Raw genomic sequence first — 21,174 nt, 5'->3', positions numbered from 1 at the left:
AAGGTCAGACACTACGGCAAAATCGAGTCCGAGCCAACCATCGGCCCGCGAATAAATTCAATTTTCCCGCTCTAAATAACGTAACGGTTCTTACAAACCCTGGAGAGTTCTAGCGACGACTCGTGTCCGGAAAATCACAATCACCACTGAAATATGTAAATTCAGGGTTACAAAGCGCTGATAAAGTTGTCTTGGAAAGCGATTCTAAATCTCACACTTGTCCAGGAATTTGCGTTACCGCGATCACGAGGATATCCGTGTACGGTTGTATCGTCGGGACGCAACTTTTTGGCAGGTCAAATGTTTATTATCTTCGTGGTAACTCGGCCGAATCCATTTAGATCGAGAAAAAGGGCGGCCCGTTGAAGCGAGGCCGTGACAACGATCCGTTACGGTCGCGGACCATACATTTGGGAGAAAAAAGAATCTCTACCGTGCGATAACCCCGGGTATCTTGACACGTTGATATATTTTTCGCGTTAAACGATGCATCGTTGTACGTTTCGTTTCTTTTCGCCCCGCCCGATGGTCACGTTCCCGGAAATCGAACGAACTCGAAGTTCTATTAGGGAAAATTGCACCGATACGACAGGATTTCCGTTCTCCGCGAGCAACCAAACGGAACAATTGGAATACGTTTGTACTTTGGAGAAAACGAGTCGTGGAATTGTTGTTCCTATTTTTCAAAATTGTAACTCCGATCCGAAAGTTTCGTGGTATCGCGAATATCGCCGATCGATGATCAACGATCGTTGATTCGTTCGCGTAGGTGATTCGGGATCGTTGCGATTCACCGATGAATTTCCCACGCATTCGTGGAAACGCACGAGCAAACGGAATTATTAAAACGCTAAACTTTATAGAGGAGAAACGATCGTACGGCGAGGTCTAACAGCGATGTAAAGATCGCTAATACCAGTGACGGGGTTTCTAGGACTGGAAAGTACTTTGGAGGGAACTTTGCAGCTGCTCGACGCAAAAACGGGACACGCATTTAAATAAACATCGAATCAACCTTCGGTTGTGTTCATCGACGCCGCGTAATTCGATGAAAGAAGAAATGTGATTCCGCGCGGGCGTGTACCGTTAACGATGGAATTTAACGTTAATATTTCCCGTTGGAGCGCGATTCGCGTACCGAGCGCCGGTGGTTTTCCTGTTTACGCGGGTCTTCGCGAGTTTCCGTGCCCGTTCGCCGGATAATCGCTCGGAATAAATATCGATTGCCGTACACGTAGACGAAGAACAACGTAAATGGCGAGAGAGTTTCTAAGAGAACGCGTTGGCAGTGGTACAAATCGCTTTGTCTATTCTCGAGAATCCGAGAAACAATGTCCCCCGGAAAGGTAAAAGGGCTTGCCAAGACGGGATTAGTCGACACACCGGATCGGAATTCAGGATGTCCGGTTCCCCGTTACGTACGACACTTCGGGCCGCGGGTACCGTGCCAGTACCGGTTCCAAATTTTTACTTCTCGTTCCGCGAAACGCGAGCCGCGCTACCGGAACATCCTACGACCGGAATAAACTTCTCCTTAACGGTTCTCGCATCGAATGGAATTTCGCCTCGCCGACGAGATTCGGAGACCGCGACGATTTCATTCGATAAGAAAAGAAAAAGAATTCGAGGAAAGTGCAAACTTCCCTCCGCGAACATTATACTGGAAGTGAGGAGCTCGCTGACTCGCTTTCTCGTGCATTAGCTTAGAACATCGTACTTGAAAATGTAAAACGAAGTGATTCCGAAAGGTGTAAATTATGAAAGTTTTCGTGCTCGGCGAAAAATGGAAGAAAATTAGGGGTAGCAAAATTCGCGGGGCATCGAAGCGATCGGTACCGATTGGACGTAAAATTAATAAATAGGAAGGAAGAAATGGTCGATTCGTGAAACTCACCGTCTTTCCTGTAGTAGAGGATCTCGAAATGCTTTTCGACGCCGGCGGCGAGGGCGTCGCGGAGGGCTGCGACCGCATGGGGCGACGTCATTGGTCCATGAAGGAACTCGCAGATCGCCGGTCTCTGCATCACTTCCGCCCTCGAGAAGCCCGTCAGCCGGCAGAAACCGTCCGAGCAGTATATTATGTGACATAGTCCGTGTTGAGCGTTGGCCACTAAAAAACTTCGATCTGAAAACGAGAACATCGACGAATCGATTTTAATAGTAGCGATCCACGACCGATCCAACTCGGTTGAAACCGAGACGGAGACCGGCACCGGAATAAAACAAACACGGTGTTGCATCGATATTTATCGGTTACGTTTCGCAAGAACGCACTTCTATTTAAATAAACGCTTCTCAATCTTTTCGAAAGATCGTAAGAAAGAACTACTCCTTCTTGCACAAGTGGTTGAAAATATCCGAAAAATACACCGCCACGATTCTTCGACTCGATCGACCGGTACATCGAAAGAAAAAAGTTATTCGAGTCGTTTTCTAGATTAAAAATTTTCTTGGCGCCCACTCTGGAAAACACTGGTACGATCGATGGAAATACCGTTTGTGAAAATACCGGAGTGACGTCGTACCGATTTACGAGAATACCGGCATATCTTTATTTACCGATTCGTAATTTTCCATCGCGACCGGTTCCTTCCGTGCGATCCTCGTAAACTTTGCGCGCGTTGTATTCACGAACGAAGGCAGTATTCTCGCAACCGTGTCGATACCGGGTATAGATTTTAGGAAATTAACGGACGGTCGTATCCGGTGGACGAATAATAATATCGGTGTTGATCCGATGGGATTCGGAGGAAAGATTAGCCGCAATGAATTACGTTTGTACGTGGCTGGTTCTAGATCCGAGGAAGACGGTTCCGGGGATCGAGGGACCGGTGAAATTTTATGCGGACCACGTGTCTTTGAAGAGCCATCTACCCGGTAGCTCTTCTGATTTTCATGGAACGTGGCTCGTATTCCGTGTCGCAAATCTCGAATGTTTGTTACGAGGGGAGTGTAGTGTGTCTCTCTCGGACGTGCGTAGAGCATTAAAATAAATCCGGGGTTGCTGGAATGTACAGAACGACCGAGAACAGAGGGAGCCTCGGTTACAGTGAAGTTTCATCGGCTCATTAGCGCAGGTAGTTGGCGTGCCTTCCGAGTATATCCGAAATTAACTTTTCTTGTTAAGCACGCGGCAGAGATGGACCAGTTAACGGGAACGGACGATTCTGGACGCGCGGTATTTATAGATCGTCGATTCTTCAAAATTAAGGCGGGGGCGAATCGCGTGGGTGGTGGTCGAAAAACGCGACGATTTTCGTCGAAAGAAAACCGCGAAAACGTTCGTCGTTTCGAGGTTGGAAAATTTTCTCTGCGCATGGAAAATTTTTCTTGGAGAAGATTTCTTTTTTTTTTTTTGTTTCTTTGGAAACTTTCGCGAAACACCGATCAAAATTATCGACCAGACGGACGTAGGACCGGACGGTTTAGATCCGAGAGAGCAACAAAAATAAAATGTCTCGTCGCATCGAGTCGTCCGGCGCTAGGAGGTTCTAGAATAGCAAAATCGCGAAATTTCTCGTTCCCATTGCGACCTTCGTCCTAAATCCGGCATCAGCATTACAGTGCACACCATAAAATATTTTGGTAGCAGCCGTTAAGCTTGTCCGCCGCAGACGTCGTAAGCCTCGGTTAATTCGGCTCGTTTCGAGCGACGGGGACACTTTTTGGACATTTTTCACCGTACGTGTCAAAGGAACTCCTTTTCGTATGAAATCTACACACGCAATGCTAAAGTCGGCTCGCACGGACACGCTTGCATCCGTTTCGGCTAGAGAGAAACGAATACCTTGACTGGTAGACGGTGGTCTATTTAAGGCGAACCAATTGTTCCACGGAACAATGGAAAATTATGATTTCGTAACCGGACGAGACGTTAAAGCGTAAGGGGAAAAAAAAAGAAGGAGAATTATTCGATACAAAAATCGTGGTACTTACGGGCAAGTTTTTTTTACAATCGTTGCGAAATTCTTTTTCTACGTAAAAATACGATATCGGTTCGAAGTAGACCGGGTTGAAAAATTGTTCGGATATCGATGGAAAAATTAGAATGTGGAAATTGCGAGAAAAAAAGAAATTGTAACGCGAGTAGTCGATTCGAATTGAATTCTCGAATCGATGTTACGGTGGAGGATACGCTGGTTTCTGGTGCACCGGGCGTCGTCTACGAGAACACTTTATTTGCTGCTGACAACTCTAATTGCGATACGTAACTTAACGTTCCACTGATCCGAAGTATTTACAGACTGTGTACATTATTCGAGGCAACCGCAATGGAAGCCTTGAGTGGCAATCTGCGATATCACACGCGAACATACGGAGCAAATTTTACAAGGGTTGTTAAAGAAATAAATGTACCAGGTGTTTGTCAACCTTGAATGTTCAACGAACCGACTTCTCGTGGCAGAACCGCCGCTATATCGAACCGAAATATCTTTCGAGGTTTGTTAAAATACCGTAATATTATTCGGGCAAAGGTCGAACATCGTCCCGATAAAGACTCGAACTATTTTGACGAGCGAATACCCCTCGATATTCGTCGAAAATAATTACGATAGAGTCCGTACGAAACGTACTTATACGTGGTAAATTATAAACGATAAATTAATAACATTTTTGCCATATCGTGTGTACGAAGTCTCCGCAAAATGTAGTATTTTGTTATTAAATCGACGATCGAGGGACGATTCTCCGTGAAGAAGTAAATCGAGAACGTAAAGTAGTACATTTTACGAAAAATTTCGTTCTCGAGAGAATCGAATTTAATCTTTTCGGGTACGCGAGTGAATACAATTCGATCGACGCGACCCATCGGTAAATTTTGCTCCAGCTTGTACCGGTGTTTGTAAACATTAGAATATTTTCGTACCAGGCGAATTAAAACAAATAATACGAGGCTGCCGTAAATGTTTGCAAACACCGACACGAGTCGAAATAATGAAGAGCGAGCAGGTGCGTTAGGAAAGTCGTGCTCGATCGTACACGTGTCCCAAAAATGTCGAAAATCAATTATCTCGAAAACGTAGCTTCGTACGAAAAAATGTACACGCCACATTTCCGATTAATTTCCACCTGTCCGTAACCAAATCCCGAAACGAGCGAAGAAACGATAAATTAAGAGAAAAACCAATACCAAGGTCGCGTACTTGATCGATCTCTTGTAAAGCTGTTCGAGACAAATCGAGCGCGTAATACGTTTAATTAGTTTATCGCGGATCAAATGATTGAATTTTCAACGAAACCCTCGACGATTATTAAAATAATAACCGTTGGTTCGAATACGATGTTTGACGCGAAACGAGTGCACTTGCGCCTCTGTACGAGAAATCTATATTTTATCGACGAACGTTACGAACGAACCACGTAGTTTATTTAAAAAAATTTTTAAATACACAATCGCGAGTAAAATCGCGACACCGTCTTTCGATCGAAATTGATAAAACAACGCCAAGTAATTCTCTCGTCGATTGTACATTGTCCGTGAGCTGTATCGGTATTAAAAGAAAAGTGGCACGCGTTACTCCGATTTAAATTCGCGTAAGAAGAGTACGTACTCGAATTTAATGTTCACTCGGTGTGTTCACTTTTCGTCCCGATCCGCCACTTTGTTACGTAGCAATCGACGGTACGTTTATCGTACCGTTGGTCGGGCAGAGTTTCGAATTAATGCGCGACGAATGTCATCCGGCAGCACTTTTTGCCCATCGAATCGTGTAAAATTTACGCGTAAAATACACGTTCGTAATATCAACGGTTTAATAAGCGACCGATCGATCCGGAGGCTCCGAATAATGGAAAATACAACGCTACGATCGACCGGCATCCGTGTCGCCTCTCCGTTACATCGTTTAACGCGTCGCACCGCCGCGAACCAGCCGATCGAATCGACGATGGAAATTTCGGAGAAACGGCGAATCCGTGCGCGTTAATTCGAGGACGATTTTCAAGTGCGTCGCAAGAGTACCGACGTCGTACCAGAATCCGAGAGAAATGTCAGCCTCGTGCACATTGAATTGCACCGCGTGCCACGGCTACCGTCGAGCCGCGCCCCTCGTCTACCCTCGCTAATACCTAAACATTCTGCGAAGGACAAACGCGTTTAATGAAGGGAAATTGAAAATGCGCTGGAACGCGCGGCCCGTGCCTATTGTTGATCAACATTACGCAGGACGTGCCATTATCGCGAATATTGCGCGACGACCGATCGCTAGAGCGTTCAGGAACGACGAGTCGAATGGACCATTCGAACGGAGGATTCGAACGGACCGTTCGATACACAGTGATCACGATCGATCGTCACTTGGAGAATCGAATCGTATCGATTCGAACGGACCATTCGATACACAGTGATCAAGACCGATCGTCACTTGAAGAATCGAATCGTATCGATTCGAACGGACGATTCGAACGGACGATTCGAACGAACCATTCGATACACACTGATCACGACCGATCGTCACTTGGAGAATCGAATCGTACCGATACGTGCGCGCCAAGAACTGAACCGATCGAAACCGGTCACGGAACACCGATACACGTTTTCGATCGTAACGTTGCGCCAAACGACGTAGAAAGAAAATTTGTTTTCGACGTAACGGAACGTCGCGGGAAAATTGACGGGAAGTTACTTTACTTTCGATCGAGTTAACGAAGTTGGCCGCGAAAATTTGTTCCCGGAACAATCTCGTAACAAACTCGAGCTTTTCGAAACGCGTCCGATATTTCCGGGTGTAATTTAATTCGTTCGACGGTCGTAAACCCGGAACGGCAACTCGCGGAATAAAACACGCGTTCGATGTTTCGTTTGCTCGTTGAATTTTTCTATTTTTGTTTTTTTTTTCATTTTGTTTGTTTTTTCCCCTCTCCTCTTTTTCGCCTAATGCGGAAGCAACCGAATATTTTTGCACCGCGGAAGAATTAAAACGGCGCTCTCGCGTAACTACCGGAATAATTTAATCTTCCCCCCGCTAAGCCATAAATTCCTGCTCCTCGTTTTCATTTTCTCGCGCGGACTCTCTCGTTTCATCCGCCTCTTTGTTCCACGGATATCACATTTTCCGCCATCGTTTCAGCTAAAATGCTCGCAATTGCGGAGGAGCGACGATCCCAAGAACCGTTTCGTAGCTACGATAAGAGAAACCCCGTGTGTTCCTTTCGCTAATTAACCCGAGATTCGTGAAGCGAAACCGGTAAATATTTATCGTTAGAGTTACGCACAACTCGGCACGTCGTAGCCGGATACGAGCGGGTTTTACGTTGCTACGTACGCGAGTATCGATCAAAAGTTTCGTCGACATTGACTGCATTCGTTATCGAATTTTTCCACCCGCTACGAGTATTTCAATTTGTTTCACGGTAAAGTTTGTTTAATTACTCCGAACGTGTATCGAGCATTCCGCGGTGGATAAGTACGCCGCCTCGTAGCCGAGGCGCTGAAACGGAATAATTTATTTTGTTTTGCCAGCTTTGACTTCGATTATTCCGCAAGAAACTCGACATGGTTTTATTCTGTGATTCCGACCGATCGATAGTAATTGCGGACTAATTCTAAACGGTGCTGGACACGACAGCGTTGCGTTCGGTAGTTTAACCGTGATTAATACTCCTTTCCACTATTGTACCGTAGGTGAAACGGAGCAAGGTATCCCTTCGTCCGGCAAAGATTAATTGCCAACAATTTTTTACGCTCGCTTCGGGAAATCGACGCGAAAAATCGATCGCTCGAGATCGCCCGGAGTAACGAATCCCTTTCCGCGATACGCGACTGTGATATTCAAAGTCCAAGTGTCCACGGGTTCGAGTGTTCGTCAACGATTTTACAACCGGTTCGCAGATTCGATTTGAAAACGTGAATTTCGAAATTTCACGCATCCATTCGTCTAATCGTTCGCCGAGAAACTGTTCCGCGGTGTGCTTTTTCTCGTTACGCAAAAACAACCGAAGATATTCGAGAAAGAACACAAAGTGCCATTTTTCCCAGCAATTTCCCTCAAATCCGAGGGGCCCTCGAAACCTCATTTCCCCGACTTCAAAATCCGCCTCTCCGCCCTGAACGACCCTTGTTTCTCTCCAAATACTTCGTAACAAGGTGAAGGAATATTTCACCGAACCGCGGGTATGAGATTTTGAAAAAAGGCATACGTTTCGTTTTATCGAGAACATTGAAAAAAAGTGGTCTCCTTGGGAATTTTTTTTTTTCCCTCGAAGGCCGGAGAGAAACAGTTTTCGCGAACATTGCTCGCGTGTTTACACCTATTTCGAGAAAACGTACCTTTTCCGTCGTAAAAATAAATATTGATCTATCGAGGAAACAACATGGCCGGCATCCGTCTTCGCTCGCGCGCAGATATCGTTCAATTCGCCTCGACTTCGTCGATTTTCCAACTTTCCATCCAACGATCTTCCGAACCGTGTTCCGCGCGGTTTAAAATTTCCAGGAAGGGAAAAAGAAATATTCGTTTTCACGGGCGAACCGTACGAAAGGTTCGATATCGGTAAATACGCCGCAGCCGCGGGACAAAGACGCACGGAAAACAAATACAGAACGCGAGCGGGTGACGAAGAACCCGACGCAGTTCTTTTCACGAATCTCGGGCCGAGTTTATCGGCCGAACTAGAAATAGATTTTGCCGAGTTCGCATCGGAGACAGCCCCGACAGCCTCGCAGGGCTGGGCCCTTTGCCAAGGATGTCACTTAGCCGCGAGAACTACTTTGCTATCCGTGCTGTTCCAGAATACTGACCGCCCGAGCTCTTATCTTTCCGAGTCGCTAAACCGACCACGGGGCCCTTAATCCCACGGATTTCGTAAACGCGAACAGCCAACGTCGCTTGCCATTCGCGAACGAATCTTTTTTCGCGCCAGTTGTACCACGATCGACGCGTTCCACTCTTCGGAAAAATAAATGGAACTCGAGCGGTGGGAGGACTCGGCGAAGTTTCGAGAACTTTTCACACGCCAAACCGAACGATCGCGTATCGTCATTTTTTACGATGACAGTATTCCACGGAGAAAGAAGAACCATCCGTGCGTGCGTATTGGGTCAGACGTTCGGGTCAGCATTCGCGAGATAAAGTGACCGGACCCTATCCATATTCTACTTGCGCGTATGGCATCGATTTACTTTTCGTGATAGCTTCGGTAGGGTGGGTATTCCAAAAGCTTTGAAAAATCGTTTTTTTATTTTTTTGAAGGAGGTTTTACATTTCGAGTTCGAGTCTTCGAAAATTGTACGACTCGAACAGTTCCAAACACGCGGTTCGAAGATTTAGTAGGTATTTTCGAATTGGGGACCAGTTCACGCGTATTCTCGAGGGAAATACTTTTAAAATTTTGCACGCTTTTTCTACGGTGACACTTGTAAAACTTTGTTACTCGAATCGGTAATATCGGGTTCGTAGGAAGATTCACGACTTAGAATTGAGAATCTACTAATATACTTATGAAAGTATAACGTGTTATTTGTATGAAAAGATCACAGGTATAGTAAAGAAGTTATCTAAGAAAAGATTAGAGAAACTTTATGCGCATTGTGCTTCGAAGACGGTGTAATTTCGTTCCTATTTCGAATTTCGGTATAATACTTGACACGCGTATACCAGACGCTGTATACTTGTAGAAAATGTGATAAAAGAGAAAATTCATTTTGTAGACCTGGAAAAAAAACGAATGTCCTCTCGATTTGTAAATATCATCTCTGAAACTACCATCCGAACTAAAATATCTCCGCAAGTCGAGACGACGACGGTTAAGGTGCTGTTATTTTTTGAGTTGCATCGAAAGTAAGCAACGTTCGTAGATTTTTTACAAACTCTAACTCGCTTAAACTTCGGAGCTTAATTCCTCCGTTTGGTCAGTTGTAAATACGTGTAATCGTAATCGTGTAACGAATTTTCGTTACCCTCGACGACGATACGAGTGTTCAAAGTTGTGGCAAATGCTCCACGACGTGTATTAATTTACAGAATATAGCACTTTTAAATCGATATTTCACATTTACGGTGAACGGTGCGACGTTCCTTTTATCTTTCGCGTGCAGTAACATAACGGACGCCTTTAATGTCGTTCGTGTTACAAACGGATGAAATTTATCGCCCTTCAAAGGTGGTTTTTGTTTAAAGCCTCGACGATTAAACTAACGATATTTCGATCGCTAATAGACGGCGATGGCTGGGAAATTCGTAGCCGAGAAACCATCGGAACAACGTTAACCGTTGTTAACCAACGTTAACGCGATTCGATCGTTCTTATGCGACAATCGCTGTGAAACACAATGCGATAAAAATGCATGAACATCGATGGCTCTTCCCAGATCCAAGAATCAATTTCTCTACCATTCGTGTTGTCCCTTAATTTTCCACAGACCGAGCTACCTAAGCATTCCTTCTGTGTCTCATGGTCGATGATATACCATTGGTGTCGCGAGTTAGACGATAAGACTGATTTATGTACGCGATATGCGCACAGTCTGTACAGTTACGTATACAATTTCTCCTATCTTTTAATCAGCTTGGTATTTTCTCTTTGGCATCGACTGCTTCCCCGAACGTGTAAAGTAACATTTTCAGAAACGCGCAAAGTTTCAACCAAATCGAAAAATATTACTTTCGACGTTGAACCGAAGGAAATACACCGAATTACGAATCAACGCGAAGAACGTTGAGTGGTTCTAGAATGGTACGCGTTAAATGCGAACGATCTTCGAGAGAAATTAAAATAATCGTGTATTTTGACAACCGTGAGCTATGGACTTTGCGGGTTGTTCGTGAAGCTGTTCCGCCCGATGAAACTAAATAAACAAACGTAACGATCGACGATACATGTTTTCTCTCGTAATAAATTGTAACATCGGGGTCGTAAATAGCCCAAAAGAAGGACGTATACCGATTCAACACCGAAACCGAGAGATCTCCCAGAAGCTTCCTGCCACTAATTCTTTCGCGCGGCTGTTATAAACGATCGTCCAATTCAATTAAACTCCACCGGGTTATACTTCGCGTATGGTAAATCGTCCGGCATCGATACTCGCCACGGTGATTCTCGATTTATCCCTCCGGGAGTCCTTGAACGATAAACGAGTGGCCGATTCGTCTTACAGAAAACCCGAAAATACGATGGAGTCACGCTAGGCCCCTGGCAATGTTGTGACAAGCTGGAGCGACCTTGCCGTCGCGTTCAAGTTAAATTCGCGCACGCGGTACGGTTTAAACATCCTATGTATAAACATAGAACCGGCCCGTGGTCCGGCTGTGACCCAGGTCGAAGAGGTTCCCGATGTCGCGATACAAGTGTATGAGAAAAAAAGAAGCGAGAAGGGGAGAAAAAAGAAAAAAGAAAGAAGACGGAACGCCTCCAACCTGTCGATAGTGTGCTAGAACGAAGAGGGTAGTTGAATCGCAATATCACTCGGGCGAGGGTAACGCGTTTGCACGTGAAACTACGGCGAGGGCCTTTTGTTCACCTTTCTCTTCTTCTTTTCGATCCTTTCGGGACCAGAAATTTTAAGAAGCCGGAATTACAACGCACACCATGGGGACCCGATATTTCGCGAGCGGCACACCCGAGCGCGCGGAGCTTGAAAGTCGACGACGAAAAATTTTCCTCGAAAAAGAAAAAAAAGAACGCGGGGAATCGACGATTTTCCACTTCAACGATAAGATATTAAAAGTAGCTCGAGTATCGAGCGAAAAAAAAATTCCCCGCCACTGTTTACACTCTTATTTAAAATGTATGGAAGCTGAGTAGCGCCTTGCATACTCATCGAGTGCGCTCCAGAGAGACTTTGTTTGCTCTTTGACAAAAATTGTCGATGATGCCGCTTTCCATAGGAAATTTGATTCATCGTGGAACTCGAGTTATCGGTCTTACGCACGGTTTCCTACCCCCGAACAAAAGTTGGAGGGTAATCGATCGTTTCGCGATCGTTTTTAAAATCGATCGACGTTCGTAATAATCGTAAAACTGTACGCACAATTTCTGATCGTTCGACGAAAGGTTACTTTATTTTTTTTACCGGCTCGTTTTAGATTTTTTTTTTATCATCGTAAAGAAACGTCGGCGTTGGTAGCGATAAACGGTAAAACATTTATTTACATAAATAAAGACGACGTTTCGGCCGGCAAGTATTTTGATCCGAAGCGGACCGAAATACTTACCGCTCGAAACGTCGTCTCTATTTATGTAAATAAATTTCGCGCCGTTTATCGTACCTAAAACAAACAAATTTTTAATTCCATCAGCTTTTTATTGCAAACTCGTCGATTCGATGATAATCAAAAGTTTCAATCGTTTCGTGATTAACGATCAACGAGTTAATCGTGTCCGATGGTTACATTCGCTCTCGTTATTTCTGTTCCTCGTTAATCATAATTATCGATCGCTCGACGATCGTAATCATTAATCACCGGCTTGATTATACAGTAATCGTAATCGTTGACCGTTAATCCGATTACGTTTTTTATTTACCGCTCGGCAGGGGGAGAGGAAAAAAAACACAATTTTAGTAATAGCGAATAAAAGCTACGCGAGAGATGTAGATATCGTGTGTTTCATAAAAAGAGTAATATAATCTGTAATTTGTACGAATCGTGACTCGAGGTGAACAAATTCCTCCGCGTATATTTCAATGGACCTACTTTTTTTTCAATACATTGAATTTCTACGTAAACATCCAAACGGAGTATAACCCGTGTTTGTTATTACACGCACTTCCCTGTTTGTTATCGGAACAATATTTTTTATCCGGGCAATCTCGTTCGCTTCGCACGACGGTAGTTCCAGCGAAAAATTTCGCGATCTCCGCGATCGTTTAACTCGATCGTGCTCGCGGAACTCGCGTTACGATACTCGGAGCGAAAATAAAACCGTTGGAACGAAAAAAAACAACGAGTTCCGAAAGTACGATTATCTCGAGTAGACGAAAGCTGGAATTATCGCGTTAAAACCGATGACGTCTCCCACGGATGTTCACGTGTACGTTTATACAGCCAACGTGTGTACCATCGAGACGCGCTACTTAAGAGTCGCGAAAGTGGAGCGGGCTCGTTGAATTACGAGGCCCGTTGGAATCGTCGGATGTGAATGGGTCCGGTAACTTTCCTTCCATGTTCCTTTTTCTTTCTCCCCCGGTGACGTTAGTCATCGTCGTGTGCGGTTTCTTTAAACCGATGTCCACGGGGACTCCGTTCAAGTATGCAGCGAGCTTCCCGTGCCAAGAACGCACTTGCGGTGCGCCCGTGTCGTCGAAGAAAATAGAAGTTCTACGAAAGAACGACAGTTTTAAAATCCGCAGCCCGTAACTCAACGCATCGGAATATTTCGAGGAACTGCGTCACGAGACGGTAAACCGACCGCGCGTTCGGGCCGATCGATCCTATCGGTGAACCGAGATTAATCGTAATCTATTCGTATCGCGAAAGATTAACTCTACGAGTTTAACGAATGATCGCGATGAAAATACCGCAGCGAAATTTTACGCGTCGATATGTTACAGAACACTTTTGCTAAATTTTCGTGTAGGTGTTGATAAGTCAACGGACACTTTTGGTAAATTTTCGTGTAGGTATCGATAACTCAACGGACACTTCTGGTAAATTTTTGTGTAGGTGTTGCTAAGTCAGCGGACATTTTTGGTAAATTTTCGTGTAGGTGTCGATAAGTCACAGAACACTTTTGGTAAATTTTAGTGTAGGTGTTGATAACTCAACGGACACTTTTGGTAAATTTTCGTGTAGGTGTTGATCAGTCAACAGACACTTTTGGTAAATTTTCATGTAGATGTTGATAAGTCAACGGACACTTTTGGTAAAGTTTCGTATAGGTATCGATAACTCAACGGACACTTCCGGTAAATTTTTGTGTAGGTGTTGCTAAGTCAACGGACACTTTTGCTAAATTTTCGTGTAGGTGTTGATAAGTCAACAGACACTTTTACTAAATTTTCGTGTAGGTACCGATAAGTCAACGGACACTTTTGGTAAATTTTCGTGTAGGTGTTGATAAGTCAACAGACACTTTTGGTAAATACACATCGATATTACGATCGAAACAGTGGTCGGGTTACCTTATTTGTACCGCTATCCAAATCGGACCACAGCTTTTGACGAATACCCGAAACTGTTACAATCGCGTTATTAATACCGGGTGCTCTCAACGTTGCCGCGATATTACGCGATCGACTTTCTCGTTCGGAAGTGCAACAGTTGATCCGTTACGCGGTAAAATCTAATTTTGAGAAGTTCGATGTAACGTTAAGACCACGCGGGATTAGCGGGTTTATAAAGCCGCACGGTGCATAATGCGTTTCATCGGTTTCGTAGATTTAAGAGGGAAAATGATAATTCGACGATGCACCGACGAAAAAGATCAGCTCGATAAATGGGTCACGTTTAAAAAAATTACGCTCGTATCTGATCGCACTTTGTTGCTCGAATTGAGCCTGTTTGATTCGTCGATACGTTTGTTTTTGATTAATTCGTAACATCTTTCGAGCATTATCGATGGGTCCGCGTGTCGCGTGTGTATTTTACGCGTCGAAAGTGGAAAAGATTAGGTTCGCGAAGAGGATACGAAAAACGAACGATTGATTTTTTGCGATATGCAAACAAAGTACAAGAGAAACGATTCGGTGTGTTTTTCGCGAGCTATAGACTCGCGATAAATTCACAGCTGTAAGTCATAGATCGAAAGATCTTACGTTAATGGATGTGTACGTCGATGTCAAAGAGCAATAAATATATACGTTCATTTAAATACAAAACTTAATATTTCACCTATAACGCCGTGGTCTGACTTATCATACCGTTGATTCGAATTAAACAACTGATTTTTCAATTCGAATCGAATTACTTGTTAGGTTTTCTTATCGAGTTGAATAAATACTGAATAATGATCGGTAAGAGAATTTTCTGTTTGTTTGTCAGTACGAATACTATTGCGAATTAAGGAAATTTTAAAAGTGAGTCGAAATTTAGCAGCTTAGATTGACTCTAATTTTTTAAATTGAGAAATCAAAAATTTGTCTAGCATTCCTCGACCAATTTCGCTCCAATCTTGCCACAATATTTTCCTTCGGTTTCGGACACGTTTACATTGAAAATTATTTACGCGTACACACTATAATCTGCCATCTATAGCAACTCGAAGTTTAGAAAATTGATCAACGAATCTTTCAACTGAGAATTACACGCATAAATATCGTTTCGAGTAACGTTTTTATTACAAAGTATACATCTATACGGTAGAAACGGTACGAAACGGAGCGTGGATGGAAATGCGACGAAATTCGATCGACACGGTTTCAAGACAGAGAATCGCGTTAAATTGGAAACGTGTAGATCCTCGTTGAAATAAAAATCACGAAGAATAATTACGGTCTTCTAGCTTTCAATGCCGGGACATCGGTGAATAGAGATTTCTGTGAAATTTCACGCTCAACGTGGTTTATTTTCATCTCATAGAATCGCGAATGCGAAGGTATTCTTCGATAGCCAATTTTCGTTTCAAGAAAAATAAGCCTATCGGTGATTCTTCTAAAGCTGATCGCCAATAAAGCCTGGGAATTCATCCGGTTTCATGACCCCGATGCGCGAGGCAACGCTTCGAACGATTGTTACCATGTGGTGTTGCAAATGCACCGAGAAGTGCACTGTACGAACGAAGGGTGGGATCTTCAAAGAGCTGTAAATCGACTGCGGAGCATCGAGAAAATGAAAAATAATAAACCGCGCAGCTGGACGCTCAAAGGGGAGCCCCGAACCGGCGAGAATCCCACGAAATGGGATAATTAGTCGCGTTGAGTGCTTCGAAAATTTCTAGTCGTGGAATTCGAGTATCTCGACGTACTCGACGAAGTGTACACGCGTTCGAATTTACAGAATCGGATCGATCGATCGATCGCTCGTTCGAAATTGATCCGCTTCGAATTCGATCGGAAGAATTCGGTGACACCTGGCGATGATTCTCGGCGAGGAATTCCTTCGTGTATCTCGGTAGACGAAAGTGGTTCCAGCGAGGTATCGCGCGATATTTATAACGCTAATTTGAATGGTGCCTAGGCCAGTCGGTACTCGATTTCGAAAGATATTTTAGCGACGCATGTGTTCTACGTTAAATCACGGACGCCACGCGGGACGTCGCGGGCACGGACGATTTTGCGCTCGTCCCGACGTCGTTCGAAAAACCGTCGGAACTCTTCGACCGGAAGCGAAGGTCGATTCGATCGACATCGAGCAACGATTATTTATACGTACGTCGGTGTTCCGCGAACGGAACGAGGGCGTGTTTCGATCAACGCTTTGCAAAGCGATCTTCGAAGCAGCGAGTACACTCGCGACGGTGAGTAACACGTTTCAAAATTAATGATCTCTTCCCTGTCGTGCGAACGATCGAACAACGCGAACGGATGGGATCCATCCGGTGTCGCGGTTCGGCTCGTCGCGCGAAAAGAAACCGAAATCGTACCGGGGAATCGATTCAACGATAAATCGACGAAGGACCGGGTGCTCCCGATTTAGCTAGAACAGTTTCCGATTCTATTTTCACGTCGCGGATCCCGCGATTCTAATAAAGCTCTCTCGCAGGCGTTAAGCTCCCGATTGGTGGCGAGGCGAGACGAGAGGAGAGGAGACGAGACGAGACGAGACGAGGCGAGACGAGAGAACGCGTCTTCTTCGCCGGGACGCGTGACTCTTTCCGCGGAACGAGTGTACACACGTTCGCGTCGCGGGAGAGTTTGTGGAAAATTTGCCCCCGGGGAATCGGGAATGAGACGAAACGACGAGTTACACCGCCGAGAGGGAAAAGAAACCGCTCGAACGAACACCACACCTGTATATTTCGACACGGTTAAAAATACCACCGCGCGTATTTCCAAACGAAATAAATACGCGAATACGGGTACGTGCGTAAAAGCTGCGAAACGCAGCTTACGGACAATCTCAGAATCAAGGCCGTGGAAAGGCTCGCTCGAAGATATCGAAAAGTCCGTCGTTCCTGTTGGTGCCTCCAAATCCACGTTCGTAAATACGCTGCGTCGACTCGCTCGAGATTGCCTTTAATATTTGCCGAATGTTTCCTGCTTCGACTCGGCTCTCCGTATTATCTTTGGCGGCTGTTTCCCGTGCTCTGGTTACGGGATTCGTGGCAACCGATTCGTTCCTCTTTCGACCTTACGGGCCATCGCACGTAGAGAAACCAGCCACCCACCCATCTTCGTGCAACCCGTCTTGGAAAAATATTTAGTCCGAAGACCGGGCTTAATTAGTCTCGAGTTATCTCCGAGCGTCGTTTCGTTTTGAGAACGAGGGAGACGGTGTGCATTTCGTTAAAAGTCGGTCGAGAGTCGGTCGAGAGAAAGTAAATACCAGTGTGCATCGCGCAAACACGAATAGCAACGAGTATTGTGCAATTTTGCGAGCGAAGGGCATCACGGGGCGACCCTTTACGGGACGTCTTGCTCCAAGTTTCCCGGCTCGTGTAACAATTTCGGGAGGACGGTCCGTAAAGTTCGTCGGTGGAAAGCTTCTCGCGAAATCAACCACCACCGGGACCATGCAGAAATTGAAAACGAACGAAAGGACTCTTTCGAGTTACCCCGACGGCGATCGAACGTTCGTTCGAAAACGCCACTGATCGAATATTTAATTTAACGTTCGATCTCGCGTCCGTTAGGCGGTTACCGAGAATTTGGTAACAACGACGAGACGATAACCGACATTTTCACCGGTGAAAAAAATCTACGCCGTCGAATTATTCATAATCGCGTCCCTCCTCGCGAGCGACGACCGTGAATAATGCATTCGAAGCCGGAGTAATTATAGCAATCGGTTCGATTGGCAACCGCTTCGATGAACCCATCCATTAGCATCGATAGATCCATAGATTGCGATACCTTGCTCCTCCTTCGGCCCCTCGCTGGTCGGCTCTCCTTCTCCTTCGCCACGGTCGAGAAAAAAAGAACCAGGGGGTTCGTGGAGGACCGCGGAGAATTTTAAATATCCATGCTGGCAGCAGCCCAAAGCTTCTGGACGAATTTATCGCGCGGCAGCGCACGTATCCTCGTGATTATGTACACGTACGCCGCGCGTAAATGGCAATGGAGGGAACATCGCGGACAAGTAAAAACGCGAAAACGTGGATACGAAAACGGGTTGCGTGTACATTCGTTGCAGTTTCGATGAATTCCACGATCGGTCGTTATCGGTTCCTGGCCCCGCGAACGCGACAACGTCCGAGAGAGATACTCGGTGGAAGATAGCGAAAGCCACGTGACGCAAACGACGCCTTTCTTCCGTTTCGTTTGGCGCGCGATTTTCGCTACGCGAGTCAAGGGATAAGTGGGTCAGAGAGCTCCTCGAGGTCCCGATCTAGCCGGCCCCGGTCCATCGTCGTCGTCGTCGTCGTCGACGTCGTTGACGTCGATGAATCACCGATCCAATTGGAATTTATGAATTCGTACCCGCCGCGCTGTTACGAACCACCGTCTCGACACGACCGATCGCCAGAGAAGAACATCGAATCGACGTTCGACCAGCGTACGATTCTCCCGGAGACCGATATTCCCCGAGTTTTCGGCGCCGTAGCAACACCGGAAATCGATTGTAAATTTAGAGAGTCGAATTCACGCGAACGCGAGAACTTTTCGTTACGATCGCGCCGCACCGAAAGAGATTTCCTTTACGAACTATCGTCGACGAATTTTTACAAACGGTTCGAATTCCGGAGAGAAGCAACGCGCGACGAAAAACCGATCTTACGTTCGAGATCTTACGTAACGTTTCTCGTTAACGAATCTCGTTCGCGAACATCCCGCAAGAATTTGCCGTATCGTTGACGATCGCGGGAAAAGTTGGACCCGTTTTTACAACACGGTAGAAATGAAACGGTGAACGAGATAAGAGAAATTTATAAGCAACAACAACGATATCAGCTTCCTGCCGCGAAGTACAATTTAAAGCACCGGCGGTACCAATTGTCGACTTTTAATAGCTTCGTACACGAAAACGAAAGCTCGTGCCAGGTTCCTGGTGTCACATTTTCGACCGAGTCGTGTACGCGTGAGCACAATTCAGGGCGGGCTTAACGAACCACCTGTCCTTGACACGAATAACCCCCTAAACATGATTAATAACACGATTATCCCTAATCTTAGCTTCCTGAACCGACCGTATTTCAAACGACATTTCTGTTTACATCGAAACGGAACCCGCTCGAATGTAATTTCACGAGTCTTCCGGACCTCCCCTCCCGTACCTTTCGCGATATCGGAAACTTCCTTTTTCCGGACCCTTATCTTAATTCGCAGGCACACCCGACGGCCTCGGCCAGTTCAACAATTTCTTTCGTTTCTTTTTTTTTTTTTTTCCTCCTTCTTTTCTCTTTTTCGGAGAAAATACTCGCGAGCCGATTGTAACTTCTCGTCGTTAATATTTTACGCGATTAGTTATCGTTCGTGGCACCGGTGAAACGTGATACCGTAGCGAACGCGATGCGCATTGAAATTTTCAACGTTTCGACCTTCCAGCTGCTCGTTTACGGAAATGTTGCAACATTACCAAAGTGGAAAATAAAATTACACGGTACTGCGATCGGGATATCTAATCGGAGCAAGAACTCGAAATACGTACGGTACGATGCAACGAAAGAATCGAAAAGGAGAAAGGAAACTTTCTCGTAACACAGAAAACGCAATGGTACTTGGACGTATCTCGTGTACAAAATGATGTCATCGGTGTCCAATCTCACCGCGAAGATTCGAATTATTTTTGGTAGTTACGTAACTGGTACGAGTTATGGAAGTTATTATGTACAGTCTATTTATTCTGAGGTTAACTGTACGATCGAGACTTCGATTCCAAGAACTCGAAGAACGTAAAGGAAAATTTACACCTGAACGATCCCCTTAAAATTAAAAATAAACATTGTCGCGCGTCCGAGCGACTTGAATTCGATAACTGTAGCTCGTATATTTGGGGAATATCGTTCCACGATGAGAACGAGTGCAACGGTGTCCGAGAATGTTCAACGGGACAATTTTCAAGCACCATTTTGCAAATCGTTACGTTGTTCGAAGTATTTGATACTTGTGTCGTTTCAGGTGTTAATCTTTCGCGATAATTCTGTTCAGTGTTGAATGTTGCGAAATTGTCCCGTTCAATATTACGATTATTAATCTTGCAGTGATCTCTGGACAACGGAACTCTCGTCGACACTCTGTAGGTTCGCGTAATCTTGCGTCGAAATTTTCTTTCAGATTGTTCCACGTGCGTATATACAATAGTGTTTGATTTTATCACTCGTTCTAGAAACGCTTTCCTGGATTACGATGTTGAAATGTTAACTACGGCCCGCCTTAAATCCGATACAATAATTAACGCGACGAACGAGATTTTCTATACTAAAGGAAGAAGCTAAAGAGAAACGATCATCCAAATCTTTACACGATAGAGAAATTCTCAACGATCGAAAAACTATCGAAATCGATAGATGAACTCGCTGGACCCTCGTCTCGTTACACCGGTTCGTCGAAGAACGCGGTTTTGAAACGTTCGAGGAAAGATGAATTAATTCCGAAGCGGTGGTTGCGTTTTGCGAGGAAAGCGTACACGCTCCGGCTTTTCCACGTCCTGTTTTTCGTACCGGATCACCATTTCGAACGGTACAAAGGGTTCGACTCGTCCAAGGAGCAGTCGGCGGAGCTCGTTTGTCACTCGCGTAAGAAACGTTCGCGTTAGAAACGTTTTAATCGATTACGCAGTCGTCGTTAGAAACTATTTAGCTTTTTCAAGGCTCGCAGATGCAATTTGTCGGTATTTGCGTGCGAGATAGATTGCCCTCGAACGTCGTATTCGATTACGATACAAGCGGACAGCTGAAGAGTATCGAAAAGATGGCTGGCTGATGAGGAAGGAGCGGAGAAAGGTGGAAGGGAAAAAAAAAAAAAAATGAGTGAACGCGGTTGGATGTACCGTGCTATAGAGAGGACGTCAGATTAGAAGCCAAGGCTTGACGGACAGCAATGCCACTGGGACAAAAGCCCACCCTGAAGGGGCTGGCATACATATTTTTTATTATATAAATTGGCGTTCCAAAGGTTTCCCAAGAATTTATCGCGTTAATACCTATTACCGCGCGCCCTTCTGTACGACAGCCGCGGCTTTTGTCAACGAACGATGATAC

The 21,174-nt window shown here is 45.2% G+C and overlaps 1 protein-coding gene across 14 annotated transcripts in view; it reads right to left on the bottom strand.

Moving 5' to 3' along the window:
• Sei (potassium voltage-gated channel seizure) overlaps positions 1 to 21,174 on the bottom strand; it is a 136,110-nt gene that overhangs the window by 108,194 nt on the left and 6,742 nt on the right. For all 14 annotated transcript variants that reach the window (XM_076305041.1, XM_076305042.1, XM_076305047.1 and 11 more), the window contains exon 2: positions 1,895 to 2,125. In XM_076305041.1, coding sequence (XP_076161156.1) covers positions 1,895 to 2,125 — 231 coding nt within the window. The remainder of the gene's footprint in view (positions 1 to 1,894; positions 2,126 to 21,174) is intronic.

The sequence above is a fragment of the Ptiloglossa arizonensis genome, chromosome 2 (genome assembly GCF_051014685.1).
Source record: "Ptiloglossa arizonensis isolate GNS036 chromosome 2, iyPtiAriz1_principal, whole genome shotgun sequence".
NCBI classification, from domain to species: Eukaryota; Metazoa; Arthropoda; class Insecta; order Hymenoptera; family Colletidae; genus Ptiloglossa; species Ptiloglossa arizonensis.
The sequence above is the reverse complement of the archived record's forward strand: the minus strand, read 5'-3'. Positions and strand labels throughout refer to the sequence as shown.